The 21,263-nt window shown below is 35.7% G+C and overlaps 2 protein-coding genes and 2 pseudogenes across 2 annotated transcripts; all 4 read right to left on the bottom strand.

The window, feature by feature from the left end:
• Positions 1–2,015: 2,015 nt before the first annotated feature.
• Positions 2,016–4,511, bottom strand: LOC116116671 (annotated as a pseudogene).
• A 4,792-nt stretch (positions 4,512–9,303) lies between these two features.
• Positions 9,304–9,875, bottom strand: LOC116116689 (auxin-responsive protein SAUR50-like). The gene has a single exon (XM_031402736.1). The coding sequence runs from the start codon at positions 9,824–9,826 to the stop codon at positions 9,506–9,508; it is 321 nt and encodes a 106-aa protein (XP_031258596.1). The 5' UTR covers positions 9,827–9,875; the 3' UTR covers positions 9,304–9,505.
• Positions 9,876–14,388: 4,513 nt separating this feature from the next.
• LOC116116672 lies at positions 14,389–16,240 on the bottom strand (annotated as a pseudogene).
• Positions 16,241–17,892: 1,652 nt separating this feature from the next.
• On the bottom strand, positions 17,893–20,659 carry LOC116116723. Its single transcript, XM_031402789.1, has 3 exons — positions 20,519–20,659; positions 18,615–19,482; positions 17,893–18,264 (listed from the first exon to the last, which is right to left on the bottom strand). Exons 2-3 carry the CDS (start codon positions 19,472–19,474, stop codon positions 18,090–18,092), a joined length of 1,035 nt encoding a protein of 344 aa, XP_031258649.1. The 5' UTR covers positions 19,475–19,482; positions 20,519–20,659; the 3' UTR covers positions 17,893–18,089.
• Between the last annotated feature and the right edge of the window lie 604 nt (positions 20,660–21,263).

Here is a 21,263-nt window from a genome sequence, read left to right on the forward strand (position 1 = left end):
TGGGTATAATTGATATTTTGAAACTTTTTTGGTGAGAAAGTGTCACAAGGCAAGCCTTGGGTGGGAAAAATGTTTACTTTTTAATATATTTAATTGAGTCCTATCCTATCAACGTTAAGGCTTTATGGTCCTTACATGATCCTATATAAAATAATTTATGACTTGATTATTAAATGATTGTTATTTTAACTCACTTTGTGATTTTCTTACATATTTACCATTATATGAATTATCTGCATGGGTTAAACAAATGTTTGACTTGATAAAACTTGAGAAGACAAAAATGACAAACGTTTGAGTCATAATCATCAGTCAGTCAACTTCTTCTGTTGTTTTCCTAAATGTTGAAATGTTTGAATTTGAGTGGGTCTGTCTGCGTGAACTTGGTAACATAAACCTTGAATATTACTTGATACCAAGTACCAACGCCAACTCTATCAAAATTCAAAGCCAAAATGGAAGCCACGTTTGGCCATGGGCAATGGCGGCTTCCCATGTCCTGTGATCAAATCGAGTCTGGATATCCAGGATAAAACTAGAGGATATCACGTCATTGTCACCGGAAGCAACAACAACCACCCGAGTCCAATGATACTAAGCATGTGAAGCCCATGTTTCTTTTGTCATCAAAATACTAGTGTTTTAAACTCAGCCCAATCTGATTGATGAACCAAGACTCGAGGCCTTACTCGGGGTGGGTTAGCAATTTTACTATTCATCTCAAACCCTAAAAATTAGGACATGATGGGCAAGCAATTAGTGGTTAGAATGTTAGGCTTTTAAAGAGGAAGGGCCGATGAGTCGAAAGTGGCGACGACACTCATTTCGATAAGTGAAACGACTCAAAATCGCAAAAAATAAATCGAACACAACAATTATTAAGACAAACGGGATGGGTGAGATGGATTTTGTCAGGACTTAAGGGAAAGTTTTCGTGGTTATGGGGTGTGTTTTCAATGCTGAAAATAGGCTCTATTTGGCATGGGTTGTCGACGTCAACAATTATTTTGAGTGTTTTTTGCAGGATTTTAAACCTGTGTGGACTTATGTGTAATTTTTGAAGTATTTTTGCTGAATTTCAAACTTTTTCACATGCTGACATAGCTAGTTTAACCCGCCAGTCAAACCGGTTCAACTGGCCAACATGAGACCCAACCACTTTGCCGGGTTTAAAACCTCGCAAATACAAACAACATCACCACTGCTGCCCTAACCTTCCCATCTGACAATCTATAATCTCTACCTGCAACTTTTGTTTGTCTTTCCTGACCTTTCTTCCTCAAATCCATTCTGGCTATCATTTTGGTTATTTGAAAAACACGTGGGGAAAAGTTGTAGGTACAATGTATTTGTTGGCTATCAATCTGTACATCATGTACCAAGGATGGTGATTAGTTTTTGACACGAAATACTTAAAATATGAAATTAACTGATAGAATAATAAATCCATCACTAGAGTGCATTCATCCAGCAGATTCAGTCCTCTTTCATTGTCAGCAATTGTCTAAATAGTCAAACGACAAAGATTCTTCACCATTAGCCCTGCAGGTGCGCTGAAGTTGTCATGGAGATAGAGTTTAGGATAAAATGGAAAGTTGAACCTAGAGCATTGTCAACTTCTCTCAATCACCAAAGGGATCATATCCCTTTCTTTCAGGAACATGCTTCTTACTCAAACCCTAGATCAATATCTTGAATGTCGCCCCCTTTGTATGCATACTAGTCAACTATCCACGATTTCGTATTGCTAGAAGTGATATAACCAAGTCAGGTCAGGTACTTTCCCTCGGACGGAAGTAAATCACGAAATTCTTTAAGTTCTCTCTGCGGTTGCACAAACAAACCAAGAAGAAAATACATATATATCTTTTTTTTTTCTAACCAAAATACTCCACAAACATCAATTATAATCACATCGCTGAACTTGATAACTTAGATCTTACAGAAAACCACATTTGTAATACAACAAGATACACTAAAAGGTTCTTAGAACTGAACTAATCTATTTTTACATCTTATAACCGCACTCCAGACTTGCACTTGATTAGATAAGTCAAGTGTATTCTACCATTATTATATACATTCATATCCAGATGACGGTTTGATGATTCGGCAGCCCCACTCATCAAACTCAATTGTCTTCTCAGCTTAACATATAGCTTGCACCAGAAAATTGCATGCATGAATCATCAGATGATATTCCCTATATGGTTCAAAAGCATTATCTGTCCATCAAATTTTAAATCAAGTGTGCAAATAAAGCAGAAATGCCACAAACATCAGCAAGGTGAATCATGTCTGATAGCCCCAGAATAAATCCAATAATAACCACTATGATGAGGGGGAGGACCATGAAACCAAACGGTATGACAGTGACAATACTAAACAACAGAAATTATCAATTTACAATAACTGCCACCAGTCATAATGATAGGCAACCTATAGTTTTTTAGATACCATTTTCTTATCAAAGTAGATACTATTCACAATCTCCTTAAAAAAAAACAACAGTACACATTGGCAATAACTAGTATGACTGCCATAATAATATATCAACAACTCTGAAGAGTTCAATCAAGTAAATTAGCCAAACAAAAATCAAACAAAGCCATCTAACCTGCTGACGAGCTGCAGCAAGTTTCAAAAGCTCATTGCCTCGGAGAAATTCAGTACCACTGGCTAAGAGGATGATTCTTGGTTTCACCTTTCCCCTGCTCATTCATAATATAAGTGGTGCTGCAGAAATTTAAACACTAAAGATAACCAATAGATATCATAATGGGCAAAATCTGAGGGAAAAAAGAGTAAGGAACTTTACTGATAGTAGCATGCGAAAACCAGCTCAGTCGAGGCACGATACAGCAGGATGATCAAACACACAGCAAAGAAACCCTCAGAAGGTTCAGGGAAAACAATCTCATTATAAGTTTCCACAACAACAGGTTTTTTGTTTTCTGGGGACCGGATTCAGATTCAGGATACAACTTCAGATGGTGAAACCTTGAAAATTGAACCCACAGTGATTAGGCTGCCTTGTTGTAAACCAAGGCAGTAACAAACAAAAACAACTACTCACAGATCCAGCTGCTATCACAAACATCACTGTGGAAGAAAAGGGTGATGCCAATTTCAATTCACCCAACCACATTCTGTTAATTCAAATGGAGGTGATTCAACCACTCTTGTAGGGTTATTGAACTTGGATGCAACTGGAAAACTACTCGATTAATCACAACTCCAAGATCCTCATTTGTGCCCCACGTACGTAAACAGTCCACTTAGAGACTGGACCTAAATGATGGAGCATACATGTGTAACATTATTCAAACATATGCAGGCATGTCAAATACTGTGAAACGAAAGTACTCACTCACTGGCTTTTCGACCAAGATAAAATGCCATCGTTCCATAAACGTGAACACTTAATTCGATTTCTTTATGCCTCTTGATTGTACCCTAAATCACCAACAAAAACCAAGTTAAATAAGCACAATAATGATCAATACCTCAAAAAAAACAACCAAAAGCTCTCTGACTAAATGTACATATTCCAACTAATAATATTTAAAACTTACGATCCTCGCTTCAAAATTCAAGAAAATCAAACGGAAAGAAACGACAACAGAACTTAAAACGTTTAATTGGATTTAAGACGTAAAGTGCTTGAAGAATATGATAATTCAACGTCTAAACCCTAGCGTTGACTATCAATATGCAAACCTCAAATTAGGTACATAGAAGTAAAGAAACAAATAATAGAATACCTTGTTCTCGCTATCGCACGTGATGTTAATGAAATTGAGGTGCTGATCTTAGCGGCAGAGCAACTCTCCTGAGGGTCCGGTGGTTTCCCCTTGCATTCTTGTGGAAATTGTTTAAGGTGATCTCAGTCCATTTGTACTTGGAATTTGGGGGTTGGGTTTTAGATTAGGATAATATTGGATTTTTTCTAGGTTATACGTCTAAATACTAATATATGGTCAGAAGTGGTCCGTAATTTAATTTTTATTTTTTTTGAAGGTATATTTGTTTCAATATTCCCTCACGTCATCATGATAACGCCTTTTTCCCACCAAGACTTGCTTAATTACATTTTTATCCAAAAAGTTTTAAATATTACTCCTATGTTTTTTATAATGTGTTACGAGGTTTTAATTTTTTTTCAAATTAAATGTCGTTGTCTTGTCTTAACATTCTTCCCTCTCATATCCTCTCTTTCTCTCTTTCAAACGCTATTTAATATACTTTCTCATCATTGCTTTTCCTTATTGTATTTCTCACCGCACTTTCAAGAAAGAGCGAATAAGAGATGCAATAGGAGTGAGAAATTTTTTTTACATTAAAATTAGTTTATTAAAAGTATGCAATTGCTTAAAACAACTTATTTCCACGGGAGAGTACTTTTTACTCCAATATTATATTTTATTAATAATTTCTATTATATACAATTATATCATTATCAGACATAATACCTTTCCGTCGCCTTCTTCTCTTCTCTTCTTAGCTTCCATCATGCCCAAACTACCACCACTCCTCTTGCTCCACCTCCATCATACCAAAACCCTAAAGCATTTAAATAATAAAAATTGTATTTTAAAACCTTTTGGAAAAGAAAATGTCATTAAACAAACCTTAGGTGAAAATAAGTCATTTAGCATAAAGATGAATTGAGCAATTTCACAGCGTTAAAAGTGGTCCTTCAAGGACATATAATATGACAAAGAAAAAGAAAATTATTGAGTTATTTGTATTAGGAAAACTAAGGGTGGGCAAAAATAGTGATAGAACTGAACCGACAGGTACCCAAGTTTTGGTTTAAGTTCCTACCCATAACCGACCCTCACATGGTAGGTTCCGATTCTAAAATATTAGAACCATACTGTGCGGTTTCGATACCAATTCCACCACTACATAAACTAGAACCGAACCGAAATAAAGACCCAAGTAGGAACCAAGGCTAAACTGTAATTTTTTGTAAACTTTTGAAGGTGTATTTGTCATTTTCATAAGTAATAGAGCTAATTGTGATTTTTTCCCACGTACCTAAAAATGGTACCTATGTTACAAGTTCCGATTCCAGCTTTTAGAGACCAGAACCGGTCGATTCCTTTCAACCTCTTTGGGTTAGATGGTGGACACTAGAGTTCGTCGATAATTTCATACCATCCAACTATCAATGAAGAAACAGGCAAGAAAGAATAGTCGATTGTCTTGTTTCCTTGATTTTTAATTTGGCTTAATTTTTCAACCCTGAAAAACTGGAATTTTGTAAATTGGTTATTTGCCATAATTGTAACATTTCCATCAGATTCTTGGTTGATTTATAAAGTTTATTACTGTCTCTGACATTCATTTTCAATATCCAATCCAACTTGGGTTTTATAATATTTTTTTAAATTACAGAGTAAATTGGGGAGATATATATGGCAACAAGGGATGTCCATTTGCCTGAAGATACCATAACTGAAATTATGTCGAGGCTACCTGTAAAATCTTTAATGCGATTTAGGTACATCTGCACATCTCGGCTTGCATTATGTACAAACCCTCTGTTTATATCCAACCATCTCAGAAACTACAGTGATGAAAACTCTTGTCTGCTAGTTAACTATTTTCGAGAACTGCAGTGGCAAACCATTTAAGCAAGCATTGTACCATGAATATACTACATTGGTAGATTTATCATACACAAGATCTTGAACATCTAACACCCAATTTCCAACAAATTATAAATTGGTAGACAAATTATAGGTCCCTATTATGGTTTATTTTGTTTTTTCTCAAGATTTAATGAGTGTGTAACTCTATGGAACCTTGCAACCAAAGAGGGGTGTCCGGACCAACACCTCACTAATCTCAGGGGTCCATTGAATATCCCACAAACTCAATAAATCAAGTAAGTTACAAATGTAGTAGATATCATTTTGTGTGACTCGAATACAAGACTTTTGGGTAACCTAAAATCTTGTCAACCGGCACAAGCCAAGTGGTTAATTACGACTGAGAGTTGCTTTTAACATATGGGTGATGAAAGAAGGGTGTTGGACTAAATATTTTAGTGTTGAGCCAATTTTTGGAGTCTACCGACCTCTTGGGTTTTGGAAGCAGTGTACTTTTCTTAGAACCTAGTAATAGGAAACAGCACTAATGATTTGAGGGATGTTGGTCATTTAAGGCTTATGTCATTACCTTCGAGGTCTCGGAAATTAGTTAAGGTGTGTACATATTGATCCGAATACGACCAGTCATCCAAAAAAAAAAATATACCAACTTAATTTAAGTTAAATGAGTTAGTGAAACTCAAAGCCACGCAACAGCCAGTTCCAGTTGGTTTTCACATCCACTCTTAGACAATGATTTAGGAACAACTTAGCTCAGGGCCATTGCATATTGTTTTCAGCATCCCAAACTATTAATTTCCTCGTCTTTTTGCCTATTAAGAAGACTCTACATTAATTCATTTTCAGCTCTGTTTCTGTTAAGCTTCAAAGCTGCATCTTTTCTCAAATGAAGCCTCTGTAATGTCTTTTCCAGTGTATGCTACTCCATTTTCTAGTTGTACGTAACATTTACAGAAAAAATCTGTCTCCCTTTGCTTCAATTTCAGGGGCACAAGAAGAAAGAAACACATCTTTCAGGGTGAAATTCAGCTGGCACTTGGAATTAATCCATTTCAAACAGTCATATATGAATACGAATCCATAGATAATTGAACACAGTTAAGTTTACCATTGTTGTAAATTATTCAGTCGTACTAACCAGCTAGAGAAAGTTAATGTTCTTGCAGTAAAAACTCATCATGAAGCTCAAGGACTCCAAAACCTACCGACAAACTCCTCTGCACAAATACACAGGAAAATAAATCAATGATAAAGTTAGAGTAACTGTTTAATTTATACAATCATTGAACAGACCTGGGTCTGCTTGAATAAATTCTACTGATGACAAAGAAATACCACATGTTGCCTTCCATTTGTCACTTAAAAACATTAATACTGATCGGGTCCTCACCTGAAAATTTAACAACAATATTATTTTTCCTTGTATAGGGCCAACAGTTGCAGACAAATCTCAGAATTTAACCCTGCATGCATTAATTGAGGACTACTGCAAAAGCTCAATGATAACAGTCACCTTAATCCTGACTGTATTAGAAGGAAAAACAATAACAGTATCTCAGTGAAAAAAGCATATACAATCCAGAATCATGAAAGAAGATATAGATAAGAACATAGATGATGACTACAGAGTCAACTTCTTGTAATTTACACAACCGACATTGATGTAAACACTAAATATAAAAGAAAAATACAAGCTCCAATACAAGAAGTAAATAATTCGGTCACAACAAATTTGTCAACATCGTACAACTATAGTTGTCTCACTGAGAGATAGGCCAAATACGAATCAATAATAACAAATCAGATAAAACTTCTATAAATGAAAATTAAAACAAAACAGTGTTCTGAAATGAAAAGAAAAGAGTATGGTTAAGCTAATTAATGGACAAAAGTTTAGGCATTTTGTTTCCTTAAAAATGGAGATATAATTAAAAAGGCAGAAATCCAGAAACTCATAACTGTTAGCAGACAAATGAAGAGTTACTACTAAGCTATAGCATAATTAAAGTTGCAGTCTTTGTTCTGGCAGACATTTGTGATTTTCTTGAGCTCATTTGCCCAGTTGGGTGGCATGGAGAGATCCTGAAGTTATAAGCGAGAGAGTTGGAAGAACTGAAACAGAATTTAGACAGAAATCAGGTGAGGAGGCTGCCCTACAGTTTGATCGACCTGACCACTTCCTAACTGTAATTGTTATCTATCTGTTTCATAATTGAACAATTTTGTTGAGATAAGCAATAAGAAAGGGGCCAATATCAAACCAAGAACTGACTTGAATTCAATGATTGATCAATTAATTAATGAAAATCATAAAAATCAATTAACCTATTTTATATCCTGGGCCATGCTCCCTGACCTGACTCTCGTAGTCCATTTTCAATCTAGAGTTTTTTTTTTTTTTTTTTAAATGACAGAGGGTGTCCGTGTTTACACGCACTTCAACTAATCCTTCAAGACCTTAGAACTATCGGTCGGGTAAGCTTTAGTGGCTACCCCAATTAGCAATCGAGGAGGGACTCAAACTCAGAATCTCTTGAATAATATACCTAAGAGTCTCTATCGAACCACTCGACCATTTAGAGGTAGTTAATCTAAAGTTTTTTAACGTGGACTTGTAGAAGGATTAAAGATGAAGATGCAATTGCAGACAATTTGTTGTGGGATACATAGAGTTCGATATAGTAATTACAATATCCTGTCTAATTTTCTAAACACGAACATGTGACTCGTTCCAAGTAATGGTTTATTAATCCTTAATTGATTGAAATACAAGCTGTATGTATCCCAATTGAACAATAAGAGAAAGGCGTTATAATCTGAGATTAGGTTATGAAATTATGCAGAGTGAAGAGAGCTAAAAATGATAGGGACAAGGAAGGAGAGATCTTCCCCAAAAAACCCTACCAGCTGGACAGTCCCACTGCCATGACCATGTGCATCAAATTCACAATACTGAATTAATGAAGGTTGATAATTTAAGTTTATGAATTAAAAGCATGCTTGTTAATACATCAAGCCAATATCTTATCAAAAGTCAACTTTATTTCGCATATCAAATATCAATATAACTTCCGTTGACATAGAGCTAGTTAATTGACCAAAATGTTAATTATTTTTTAGTGGTCGAGTGATTTGATAAAGACTCTTAGATGTATTATCCAAAAGGTTTTGAAGTTGAGTATTTCTTCAATTGTTAATAAGATAATCACTTGAAGTCTTATCTGATCGATAGTTTTAGGACCGGTATTATAAATTGGCATTGATAAGAAGTGACAAGAAGGGAGGGGAGGGTAAATTGATTTGAGAATCAAAAGGGAGTTCTCTCCTCTGGGTATTGGTTGCTCTGTAGCTGGTGCACAGGCTATCAGAATTCACCTAAGTAAGAGAAACAAACACATCCCGAGCCATCGATTTACTAAGAGTAAGAGACTAGTAAAATTTCACTGGTGATTTTCCAGGACTTCTACCAGCCTACGGAAAAGCTTACTTGGTACTTTATTAGGCATGCAATTATGTTTGCCGTAGATGATAAAGTTAACAATGTTATGTTGCATCAGTTACAGTACTGTCTGTGTCAGTTACTATTTCACCACTTTTTTTCTTTCTCTTTTCATCTCTTTTTTGATAAAAAGGACTAATTAAATTGCTGTAAAATAACCGGTTTCTAACCAAGCAGGGAGTAGTTGAACATGAACTACATAGTACAAGCAAACTATAACATAAGATAGAACATCTAAAAACGAAGAAGATTACAATATGTTAATATACAAGTCATGGTTATAGCTAGATGATTTACGCCTTCAACTGGAAATTATTTTCCAAAGAAATCCTAGTAGTAACTTACTCCCAACTACCTGTACCTTAGCTACCATTAGCAAGATTATTCACCGGATGATGGCTACTAAGTTGAGGAAAAAAACCTCATCACAAGGTAGGGTAAGACCCATCTCATGCTTAAACCCGTATTCCTCTTCTGCATTTTTAAGTAAAACTTTAAACTCAGGGTGAGACAACATTGAGATTGGAATGATGTGTCTGCTCCTGTTTTCACCAACATACACAGCAAGGTGACCTTTTGGTACATCAACAGGTAGACCTTCTGGCTCATTACGGACGTTGTTTTTCTTCCCAAAGCTTGAGCATCTTTTGAGAATCTGTTTGAGAGCAGCTGCTTGAGGGAGCTTCTTGGATTTCTTGCCAAGCATTGTAAGTGTTGAAGTTGAAGTTTTCGTGAGGTAAGAGAAGAAAGAAGAGTGAAGGGGTGGGGGAAATGAAACAAGGGTTTGAGAGGGTATTTATTGACAGCAGAAGAAGAAGAACTGAAGAAAAGTGTTAGAGAAATAAAACAAAATCATGTGGGGTGTGGGGACAGTGAACAGACCAAAGGTGTTTTGGAAGTCACTGTGCATAAAGGCATGCAGGTTCTAACTCTATTGGGGGGAGGGATTGCCCTACATTTGTTGCTTTCTTCAAAGACCATACGGGTCCATTGGTCTTCGTCTTTTTCTCTCAAGTTTTTCTACCAGTTCTCTGTATAAAGGCAAACATATTCTAAGGTTTGGAAATTATATATATTCCAATTTCTATTACTGTCTTTCTCTTAGGGATATGGGGTCTGTCTTTCTTTTATTTAGTTTTCTTTCTTCCATTAAATCTCCAGTCGTAGACTCGTAGTAGACCATATTTTAAGCTTTGGAAAAAAGTTGGGTGCTGAGTATTTATATTCCAATTTCTATATTCAATTACTTTGTGTCTTCCCCTCTCTTTCGTTAGACATGTGCAGACCAGTGGACGTGGTAAACATCCTATCCAGCTGATCGCTTTCAACTCCTCTGATTTATATGTATCCTCCATTTTGCGTTGTCTAAATGTCCACTAAAGTTTAATGTTTTCATGAACGGGTGCAATATTTTTTTATAAAGTTGAACCTATATTGAACACATCAGATCAATAAACCACGATAGATAAATGTTTTTACTTTTATTTTCTATGATTGGAGTGTTCGGGTCAGCTTACGCATGCCTCAACCAATTTTTTAGAATCCTGAAACTATTGGTTGAATAAGAGCTCTAATGGTTATCCTTATTAGGGGTCATAGAGACTTAAACTCAGAAGACCATATTAGATCCTCCTTTGTTCTTTTACTATCATGTCACCTATAACCGAATGTTTGCAAGTTTTTAGGCATATCAAATTACCAAGAATTTGGTAGCTTTTCACACAAAGTTCAAGTTCTGAAGAGTAAGGAGAGGCGAGTACGAATAGTGGTTGGATAATTTAAACCCTCCCTAAGAGGACCACTTTGAGTACAAACATTTAAGTCACATGAAAGATAATCAGAAGAAGGGGGTATTGGTTGTTTGAAAAACAGGGGATGTGGAGACACTGTAGTTGTTTTTTGGTCTAGTTTGTTTGGGCTCCATTAAGGAACAGACTTCTGGCAATTCATGGACCACAAAATGAAGAAGACCAGCTTTTGTCTTACTTCCCTTCTATAATCATTAAAGAATGGTGGCTTCAGCTATAAACATGGCTGGGCTTAATTTGCACTCTGATAATGAGATAATCAGCCCTCTCCATTGGTCAACCGTCAACCAAACAACAGGTTTTAGGCCTACCAAATCACAATGCTATTTAAATGGGAACATAACCTCCGTTTACTCTCGTTCCACACTACTTATTTTCTTCTTTGGTTCGTTTTACAATCATCCCAACTCAGTTTTTGTTGAATATTATGAGAGCAGAGTTTTCCAGATTTCACATTCTATTTGGGAATTCTCCTACTCTAGATGTAATTGTATAGTGGAGAAATATGAGATCTCTCATCCCATGTGATACTGTCAAAAGTAGGAGAGTAAAAGACATTAAATTGGAGACCACTAGCAGGTCTACCCTTGTTTGGAATATGGATTGACATGAGAAGGTACTTAATAATCACCATCTCCATGTGCTACTGCTAACGCTCTTTAAAGCTTATCTTCCCACTAACCCATTTTGCTAGCTGTCTTCTAGTTCTTCTAGGCACAACCTTTTGGTTTTTGTTTTCACATTTCAGGATTCTGTTTCTGTACATCCTGCAATAACAACACCAAACACAGTACTTGTAGCGTTAGGAGTAGCCCCAACCATGGATGGCAAACATTCAATAAGATAGGGTTTATGAGGGTTTAGGGTTAATTTTAGTTGTATTTGTATTTAAGGTTTTTAATATAGAGTAAACAACTTTTTCCCACCCAAGGTTTGCCTTAATGACACTGTTCCACCCAAAAAGTTTCAAAACATTACTTTACTACCCAAAGTTTATATTCTGCTAACTATCCAGAATACACTTTCTAATTCGGTGACGAACGGAAAGCAAACTCGGTCCAAGATGTTAGGGTTTTTTAAGAGGAAATACCAATGAGTCTTTTGATAATGACAGGTTGGATTCTGGTGGTCATAATCTAACTTGGGAGGGGCGGCTATACATTCCACAAATCAGTCGATTACCGTTGATTGACGAGGCTGACGGGAGCAAAGTTTGAGGGTTTTGGTGAGTGTTGATCGAGAAAGAGAATGATAGTGGTGTGGGGTCGTAATGATGCCAGAATCGGCCGATGATTGGACAATTGGTCGAGAATATAACATTTGGGTAATAAATTGATATTTTGAAACTTTTTTGGTGAGAAAGTGTCACCAAGGCAAGCCTTGGGTGGGAAAAAGTGTTTACTTTTTTAATATATGTAATAATTGAGTCCTATCCCTATCAACGTTAAGGCTTTATGGTCCTTACATGATCCTATAATAATAATTTATGACTTGATTAATTAAATGAATTGATTATTTGTAACTCACTTTGTGGATTTTCTTACATATTTACCATTATATGAATTATCTGCATGGGGTTAAACAAAATGTTTGACTTGATAAAACTTGGAGAAGACATAAAAATGACAAACTGGTTTGAGTCATAATCATCAGTCAGTCAACTTCTTCTGTTGTTTTCCTAAATGGGTTGAAATGTTTTGAATTTGAGTGGGTCTGTCTGCGTGAACTTGGTAACATAAACCTTGAATATTACTTGATACCAAGTACCAACGCCAACTCTATCAAAATTCAAAAGCCAAAATGGAAGCCACGTTTGGGCCATGGGCAATGGCGGCTTCCCATGTCCTGTGAATCAAATCGAGTCTGGAATATCCAGGATAAAACTAGAGGATATCACGTCATTGTCACCGGAAGGCAACAACAACCACCCGAGTCCAATGATACTAAGCATGTGAAGCCCATGTTTCTTTTGTCATCAAAATACTAGTGTTTTAAAACTCAGCCCAATCTGATTGATTGAACCAAGACTCGAGGCCTTCATCGGGGTGGGTTAGCAATTTTACTATTCATCTCAAACCCTAAAAATTAGGACGATGATGGGCAAGCAATTAGTGGTTAGAATGTTATGGCTTTTAAAGAGGAAGGGCCGATGAGTCGAAAGGTGGCGACGAAACTCATTTTCGATAAGTGAAACGATCAAAAATCGCAAAAATAAATCGACAACAACAATTATTAAGACAAACGGGATTGGGGTGAGATGGATTTTGGTCAAGAGACTTAAGGGAAAGTTTTCGTGGTTATGGGGTGTGTTTTCAATGCTGAAAATAGGCTCTATTTGGCATGGGTTGTCGACGTCAACAATGTAATTTTGAGTGTTTTTGCAGGATTTTAAACCTGTGTGGACTTATGTGTAATTTTTAGAAGTATTTTTGCTGAATTTCAAACTTTTTCACATGCTGACATAGCTAGTTTAACCCGCCAGTCAAACCGGTTCAACTGGCCAACATGAGACCCAACCACTTTGCCGGGTTTTAAAACCTCGCAAAATACAAACAACATCACCACTGCTGCCTGCACCTTCCCATCTGACAATCTATAATCATCTACCTGCAACTTTATGTTTGTTCTTTCCTGACCTTATCTTCCTCAAATCCATTCTGGCTATCATTTTGGTTATTTGAAAAACACGTGGGGAAAAGTTGTAGGTACAATGTATTTGTTGGCTATCAATCTGTACATCATTGTACCAAGGATGGTGATTAGTTTTTGACACGAAATACTTAAAATATGAAATTAACTGATAGGAATAATAAATCCATCACTAAGAGTGCATTCATTTCCAGCAGATTCAGTCCTCTTTCATTGTCAGCAATTAGTCTAAATAGTCAAACGACAAAGATTCTTCACCATTAGCCCTGCAGGTGCGCTGAAGTTGTCAATGGAGATAGAGTTTAGGATAAAATGGGAAAGTTGGAACCTAGAGCATGTCAACTTCTCTCAATCACCAAAGGGATCATAATCCCTTTCTTTCAGGAACATGCTTCTTAACTCAAACCCTAGATCAAATATCTTGAATGTCGCCCCCTTTGTATGCATACTAGTCAACTATCCACGATTTCGTATTGCTAGAAGTGATATAACCAAGTCAGGTCAGGTACTTTCCCTCGGACGGAAGTAAATCACGAAAATTCTTTAAGTTCTCTCTGCGGTTGCACAAACAAACCAAGAAGAAAATACATATATATCTTTTTTTTTTTCTAACCAAAATACTCCACAAACATCAATTATAATCACATCGCTGAACTTAGATAACTTAGATCTTACAGAAAAACACATTTGTAATACAACAAGATGACACTAAAAAGGTTCTTAGAACTGAACTAATCTACTTGTTTACATCTTATAACCCGTCATCCAAGACTTGCACTTGATTAGATAAGTCAAGTGTATTCTACCATTATTATATACATTCATATCCAGATGACGGGTTTGATGATTCGGGCAGCCCACTCATCAAACTCAATTGTCTTCTCAGCTTAACAATATGAGCTTGCACCTAGAAAATTGCATGCATGAATCATCAGATGATATTTCCCTATATGGTTCAATAAGCATTATCTGTCCATCAAATTTTAAATCAAGTGTGCAAAATAAAGCAGAAATGCCACAAAACATCAGCAAGGTGAATCAATGCTGATAGCCTCCAGAATAAATCCAATTAATAACCACTATGATGAGGCAGGGAGGAACCATGAAACCAAGACGGTACATGACAGTGACAATACTAAACAACAGAAATTATCAATTTACAATAACTGCCAACAGTCATAGATGATAGGCAACCTATAGTTTTTTAGATACCATTTTCTTATCAAAAGTAGATACTATTTCAAATCTCCTTAAAAAAACAAACAGTACACATTGGCAATAACTAGTATGACTGCCATAATAAATATAATCAACAACTCTGAAGAGTTCAATCAAGTAAATTAGCCAAACAAAAATCAAACAAAGCCATCTAACCTGCTGACGAGCTGCAGCAAGTTTCAAAAGCTCATCTGCCTCGGAGAAATTCAAGTACCACTGGCTAAGAGGATGATTCTTGGTTTCACCTTTCCCCTGCTCATTCATAATATAAAGTGGTGCTGCAGAAATTTAAACACTAAAGATAACCACATAGATATCATAATGGGCAAAAATCTGAGGGAAAAAAAAAAAGTAAGGAACTTTACTGATAGTAGGCATGCGAAAACCAGCTGGCAGTCGAGGCACGATTACAGCAGGATGATCAAACACACGAGCAAAGAAACCCTCAGAAGGTTCAGGGAAAACAATCTCATTATAAGTTTCCACAACAACAGGTTTTTTGGTTGTCTGGGGACCGGATTCAGATTCAGGATACAACTTCAGATGGTGAAACCTGTGAAAATTGAACCCACCAGTGATTAGGCTGCCTTGTTGAGTAAACCAAGGCAGTAACAAACAAACAACTACTCACAGATCCAGCTGCTTATCACAAACATCACTGTGGAAGAAAAGGGTGATGCCAATTTCAAATTCACCCCAACCTCATTCTGTTAATTCAAATGGAGGTGATTCAACCACTCTTGTAGGGTTATTGAAACTTGGATGCAACTGGAAAACTACTCGATTAATCACAACTCCAAGATCCTCATTTGTTGCCCCACGTACGTAAACAGTCCACTTATGAGACTGAGACCTAAATGATGGAGCATACATGTGTAACATTATTCAAACATATAGCAGGCATGTACAAATACTGTGAGACGAAAGTACTCACTCACTGGCTTTTCGACCAAGATAAAATGCCATCGTTCCATAAACAATTGGAACACTTAATTCGATATCTTTATGCCTCTTGATTGTACCCTAAATCAGCAACAAAAACCAAGTTAAAATAAGCACAATAATATGATCAATACCTCAAAAAAACAAAACCAAAAGCTCTCTGACTAAATGTACATATTCCAACTAATAATATTTAAAACTTACCGATCCTCGCTTCAAAAATTCAAGAAAATCAAACGGAAAGAAACGACAACAGAACTTAAAACGTTTAATTGGATTTAAGACGTAAAAGTGCTTGAAGAATATGATAATTCAACGTCTAAACCCTAGCGTTTGACATATCAATATGCAAAACCCTCAAAATTAGGTACGAAATAGAAGTAAAGAAACAAATAATAGAATACCTTGTTCTCGCTATCGTCAGTGATGTTAATGAAATTGAGGTGCTGATGCTTAGCGGCAGAGACACTATCCTGAGGGTCCGGGTGGTTTTCCCCTTGCATTCTTGTGGAAATTGTTTAAGGTGATCTCAGTCCATTTGTTACTTGGAATTTGGGGGTTAGGGTTTTAGATTAGGATAATATTGGATGTTTTCTAGGTTATACTGCTAAATACTAATATATGGTCAGAAGTGGGTCCGTAATTTAATTTTTATTGTTTTGAAGGTATATTTGTTTCAATAATTCCACTCACGTCAATTCATGAGTAAACGCCTTTTTCCCACCAAGACTTGCCTTAATTACATTTTTATCCAAAAAGTTTTAAAATATTACTTCCTATGTTTTTTAATAAATGATGTTACGAGGGTTTAATTTTTTTTCAAATTAAATGTCGTTGTCTTGTCTATAACATCTCTTCTCCTCTCATATCCTCTCTTTCTCTCTTTCAAACGCTATTTAATATAACTTTCTCATCATTGCTTTTTCTTTATTGTATTTCTCACCGCACTTTCAAGAAAGAAGCGAATAAGAGATGCAATAGGAGTGAGAAATTTTTTTTACATTAAAAAATTAGTTTATTAAAAAGTATGCAATTGCTTAAAACAACTTTTATTTCCAACGGAGAGAGTACTTTATTACTCCAATATTATATTTTATTAATAATTTCTATTATATACAATTATATTCATTATGCAGACATAAATACCTTTCCGTCGCCTTCTTCTCTTCTCTTCTTAGCTTCCATCATGGCCAGAACTACCACCAACTCCTCTTGCTCCACCTCCATCACCAATACCACCTCAAGACATTTAGATAATAAAATTGTATTTTAAAACCTTTTGGAAAAGAAAATGTCATTAAGACAAACCTTAGGTGAAAATAAGTCATTTAGCATAAAGATGAATTGAGCAATTTCACAGCGTTAAAAGTGGTCCTTCAAGGACAATATAATATGACAAAGAAAAAGAAAATTATTGAGTTATTTGTATTAGGAAAACTAAGGGTGGGCAAAAAAATAGGATAGAACTGGAACCGACAGGTACCCGAAGTTTTGGTTTAAGTTCCTACCCATAACCGACCCTCACATGGTAGGTTCCGATTCTAAAATATTAGAACCAGTACTGTGCGGTTTCGATACCAATTCCACCACTACATAAACTAGAACCGAAACCGAAATAAAGACCCAAGTAGGAACCAAGGCTAAACTGTAATTTTTGTAAACTTTTGAAGGTGTATTTGTCATTTTCATAAGTAATAGAGCATAATTGTGATTTTTCCCACGTACCTAAAAATGGTACCTATGTTACAAGTTCCGATTCCAAGCTTTTAGAGACCAGAACCGGTCGATTCCTGTTCCATGGGATTTGGGTAGATACCCGGACCCGTCCACCCCTAAGAAAAACTATTCTTTACACCTATATTATTATATCTACATTCCCTATAAAAAAATATATTAAAATTTTAATTTGGACATGAATTATTTGAAGATCATCTTTTCCTATAAATAATGGCAATATCAGACTTTACATAAATGAAATAAAAAATTGTAAATCTAGATCCCAAGAGACCATCTGAAACTGGCGTGCAAACAATGCTCAATTAGTTAATGCCTATAAAGAATCAGACCAAGAAATCTACCAGGAAACCCATATTTCCCAACAAACTACACCAAATATGCATGAAACCCTACTAAACTATTTAACTCAATACACCAATTATCATTCTAATGGCACACTTTAGATTCATATTTCCTGGATTCAGTTTTCCAACATTAACAACAAGAGCGGCAGCTCATAACAAGTCAACGACCTCTTTATAATTTTACGTTTTCAAGCATGGATGCAAGACAAATTTTGTGATCCAATCTTTCATACCATGCCAACAAGCATTAGTACAATACAAGCCAACCAGATTAAATGTTTGAGGAACTCAAGGCCATTACTTTGCATTGCTCATTCATGGCCAAAAGTTGAGCTTCCTTCTTGTCAAGAAGGACAGTTAACCTCAGATTATCTTCCATAAGTTTCTGAACTTCAGCCTCCTTTTGCATCTTCTCACCCTCCAATTGTGATGTCTTAGCAACTAGCCTGCTTCACAACAGAATTACATGGTAAACTCTATGAAAAATTCCCAACCAAAAAGACAGTATGTTGCTTATTAGAGTTGTACACAAACAAGAGTTGAACATGGAGACCACCATTATAAAAATGTCAAACGTTTTTTCCCATATAAAAGCTTTTCTTTTTTCTTTAGTTGGGGGTGGGGGGTAGAAAACTTCCGAAGGAACCAGTTTATACAACAATTTTACGCCACATAAACATGAATGATTTAACCATGCTTCACTCAAAAGGATAGTGGAAGGCAAATGCTTGACAACATCGAGCAAATACTCAACAACAAAGAAAAAGTAAAGTCAAGCATTTTAAAGCATACTGACCGTTCAAAAAGCCTCTCAATAGTTTGAAATTGCTTCTCTGATGAAAGAAGTGTTTCCCTCACGCTGATAAGCGTACCAACAAAAGATTTCAGAGACTCAAATTCCTGTTTCACACGACAAAGCTCCTGTTCATTTTCTGCAGCCCGTTGCCTCTGTCTAGATGTCTCTTCAACCAGATCCTCAACTCTCTGCCGCATGTCATTCAGAACACCATTTGTACCTAGAGCAAAATGCTCCATCTCCTCCAACTTTAAAGACATGTTCTCAATTTGGATAGCCTTCTTCCTAATTTCTTCCTGACCTAAAGTTACCTTCTCTTTTTCAAGGGCAGTTTCAGTTTCTGCCATTATAACTCTCTTAACAAGAGCTTCCATAACATCTGTGACCATCTGAACAGACTTGAGTAGTTCAACAGTATAAGCTCCATCATGTTCATCGATAGAACCTTGCTGCTTACCAATTCCAATCCATGTCTCTTCGTCAGGACCGTCAAATGAAGAAAGATCAACATTCCTAGACCAACCAGATAAAGGGGTACCATTTTTGTCAACAAGACCAACCCCTTCTAATTGTTTGATGCCACATGATGTATGGGCTAAATCAGGGATAGCCATGATTCTTGCTTTTGATTTCAAGAAAGCCAATAGCTTTGCAGTAGTTTTTACCCGTCGCCAAAGAACTTCTAATTCCTTCTCTGTATCTCCATCAGAACCCACTATACATTCCTTTAACTTCATAAGGTTCCTCTCAAATATCTCCTCTGTTGATGGCAATCGTTCTGTCTCCTGGTTCCGCATTTCATGAGTTCCTGTTAGCAGAGACCTCATATTTGAGAATTCCACATCTTCCTCAGATGCCATTCACTTTCCTATATTCCACATAATTAATATGACAAATCAAATTCTAACTTAATACAAAATTATTAGCAATCAAGACTAAAGCATCAAAAAGATACAAAAAGGATAAATCCTCTTCGCAAAAAAGTAACAAAACAATATACATAGTAGCTATCAGGTGAAACTACAAATATTAACAGACTGTAAACCACAGAGAAAGCTATAGGCACAAGATGTTTGCAACCCCAATGTGTAAAATGAGAAAATCAAAATATGGGCTTCTACCTAGATATGACTTTTAAAGATGAAATAACTCCCACATTTTAGTCTTTGTATGCTTTACAATGTACATCTTAAGTCCCTCAATATAAATTAAAAAAAAAAAAAAATGGAAGAACCTGAATGAACTTGCATTTTCTAGACTTTGAAGATTGTATTATCTGGTCCTGGTGTCACTGTGACGATATGGTAGGTTAAAGAGTCAGATTAGCCTATATCACTTGCAAATCTAGAACAAAACTATGTTCAAAATACATAAATTCCTCCAAGTTCAAATCAATATGGGGGAAGCCGACACTCAAGCCAGCTCATAATAAGGAATTGGATAATATAAAACGAATCTTTCAGCTGCTACAGACCCAAAAAGCTTCCCACTACGGTGACTTCCTAAGAGGTAATGAAACACAAATTCCGCTACAATTGAAAATACAATAGCCAACTTCAACTATAGCACCAGTAAAGATCAAACAAAAAGCAGAGACAAATTCAAACTTCTGATTTTTTTTTTTTACAAAAAAAAAAAAAAAAAAAAAAAAAAATCCCAACAAAAGATAGCTCAATTAGAAGACTATAATACCCTAATAAAGAGCTGAAACTCGAATCAACAATCTGAACTAACAAAGCCCTAATTTTGATAAATCATTTACTAATCAAGTAGACATATAAACATTCTAAACTTTAAATAAACCCTACGATTAAACGGAGAGGACAAATTAAGGCTGAAAATTCGCAAATAATCAAGACAAAAGTAGACGTAAATGCGGAAGAATGATGATCGTTAGAAGGCACCTTGTGATTTGAGGAAAGCAGAGAATCGGATAGGCTTGACTACAGCTGATAAAAATGTGCGCGTCTGGAAAATGAAAAAGTGAAGAACAACCAACAAACGTTGGAGAACGTAGCTGACGTCTTCTTTTTCTACGATTCTTTCCTTCTTTTAATTAATAGAATGATTTGATTTTTACGTTTAGTCAATTTTTATTTCAATTTTTTTCTTAAAAAAAAAAAAAAAAATCATCTTATTTGATAAGAATTATGTATTATAATATTAAAATGCCTCCCTTAAATGATTGGTTGATACGGTACTTTAAATTCTGCATTTTAATTTATTTTAATAATATAAAATAAGGACAAACAATTCGTGTGTAACGCAGCTGATTCTTTAGATCTTGAAATTATCGATCAAATAAACAATTTAATGACTATTCTTATTAGCAATCAAAGAGAATCGAACTTAAGACCTCTTAAGTAATACATTCAAGAGTTTTTGTCACCTCATCCGACCACCCATAAGTTGTTTAAGCTATCTTATTATTGCAACACACCAAAAGATAGAAAATGATTCTTTGGGTCTTTGGGTCTTGAAATTAACGATCAAATAAACTATTCAGTGACTGCTCTTATTAGCAAATAAGGAGAATCGAACTCAAGATATCTTGAGTAATACATTAAAGAGTTTCTGTTATCTCATCCAACCACCTAGGAGTTGTTTAAGCTATCTTATTATTGCAACACACCAAAAGATGGAATTGGA

Source organism: Pistacia vera, unplaced genomic scaffold (assembly GCF_008641045.1).
Source record: "Pistacia vera cultivar Batoury unplaced genomic scaffold, PisVer_v2 Contig78, whole genome shotgun sequence".
NCBI lineage: Eukaryota > Viridiplantae > Streptophyta > Magnoliopsida > Sapindales > Anacardiaceae > Pistacia > Pistacia vera.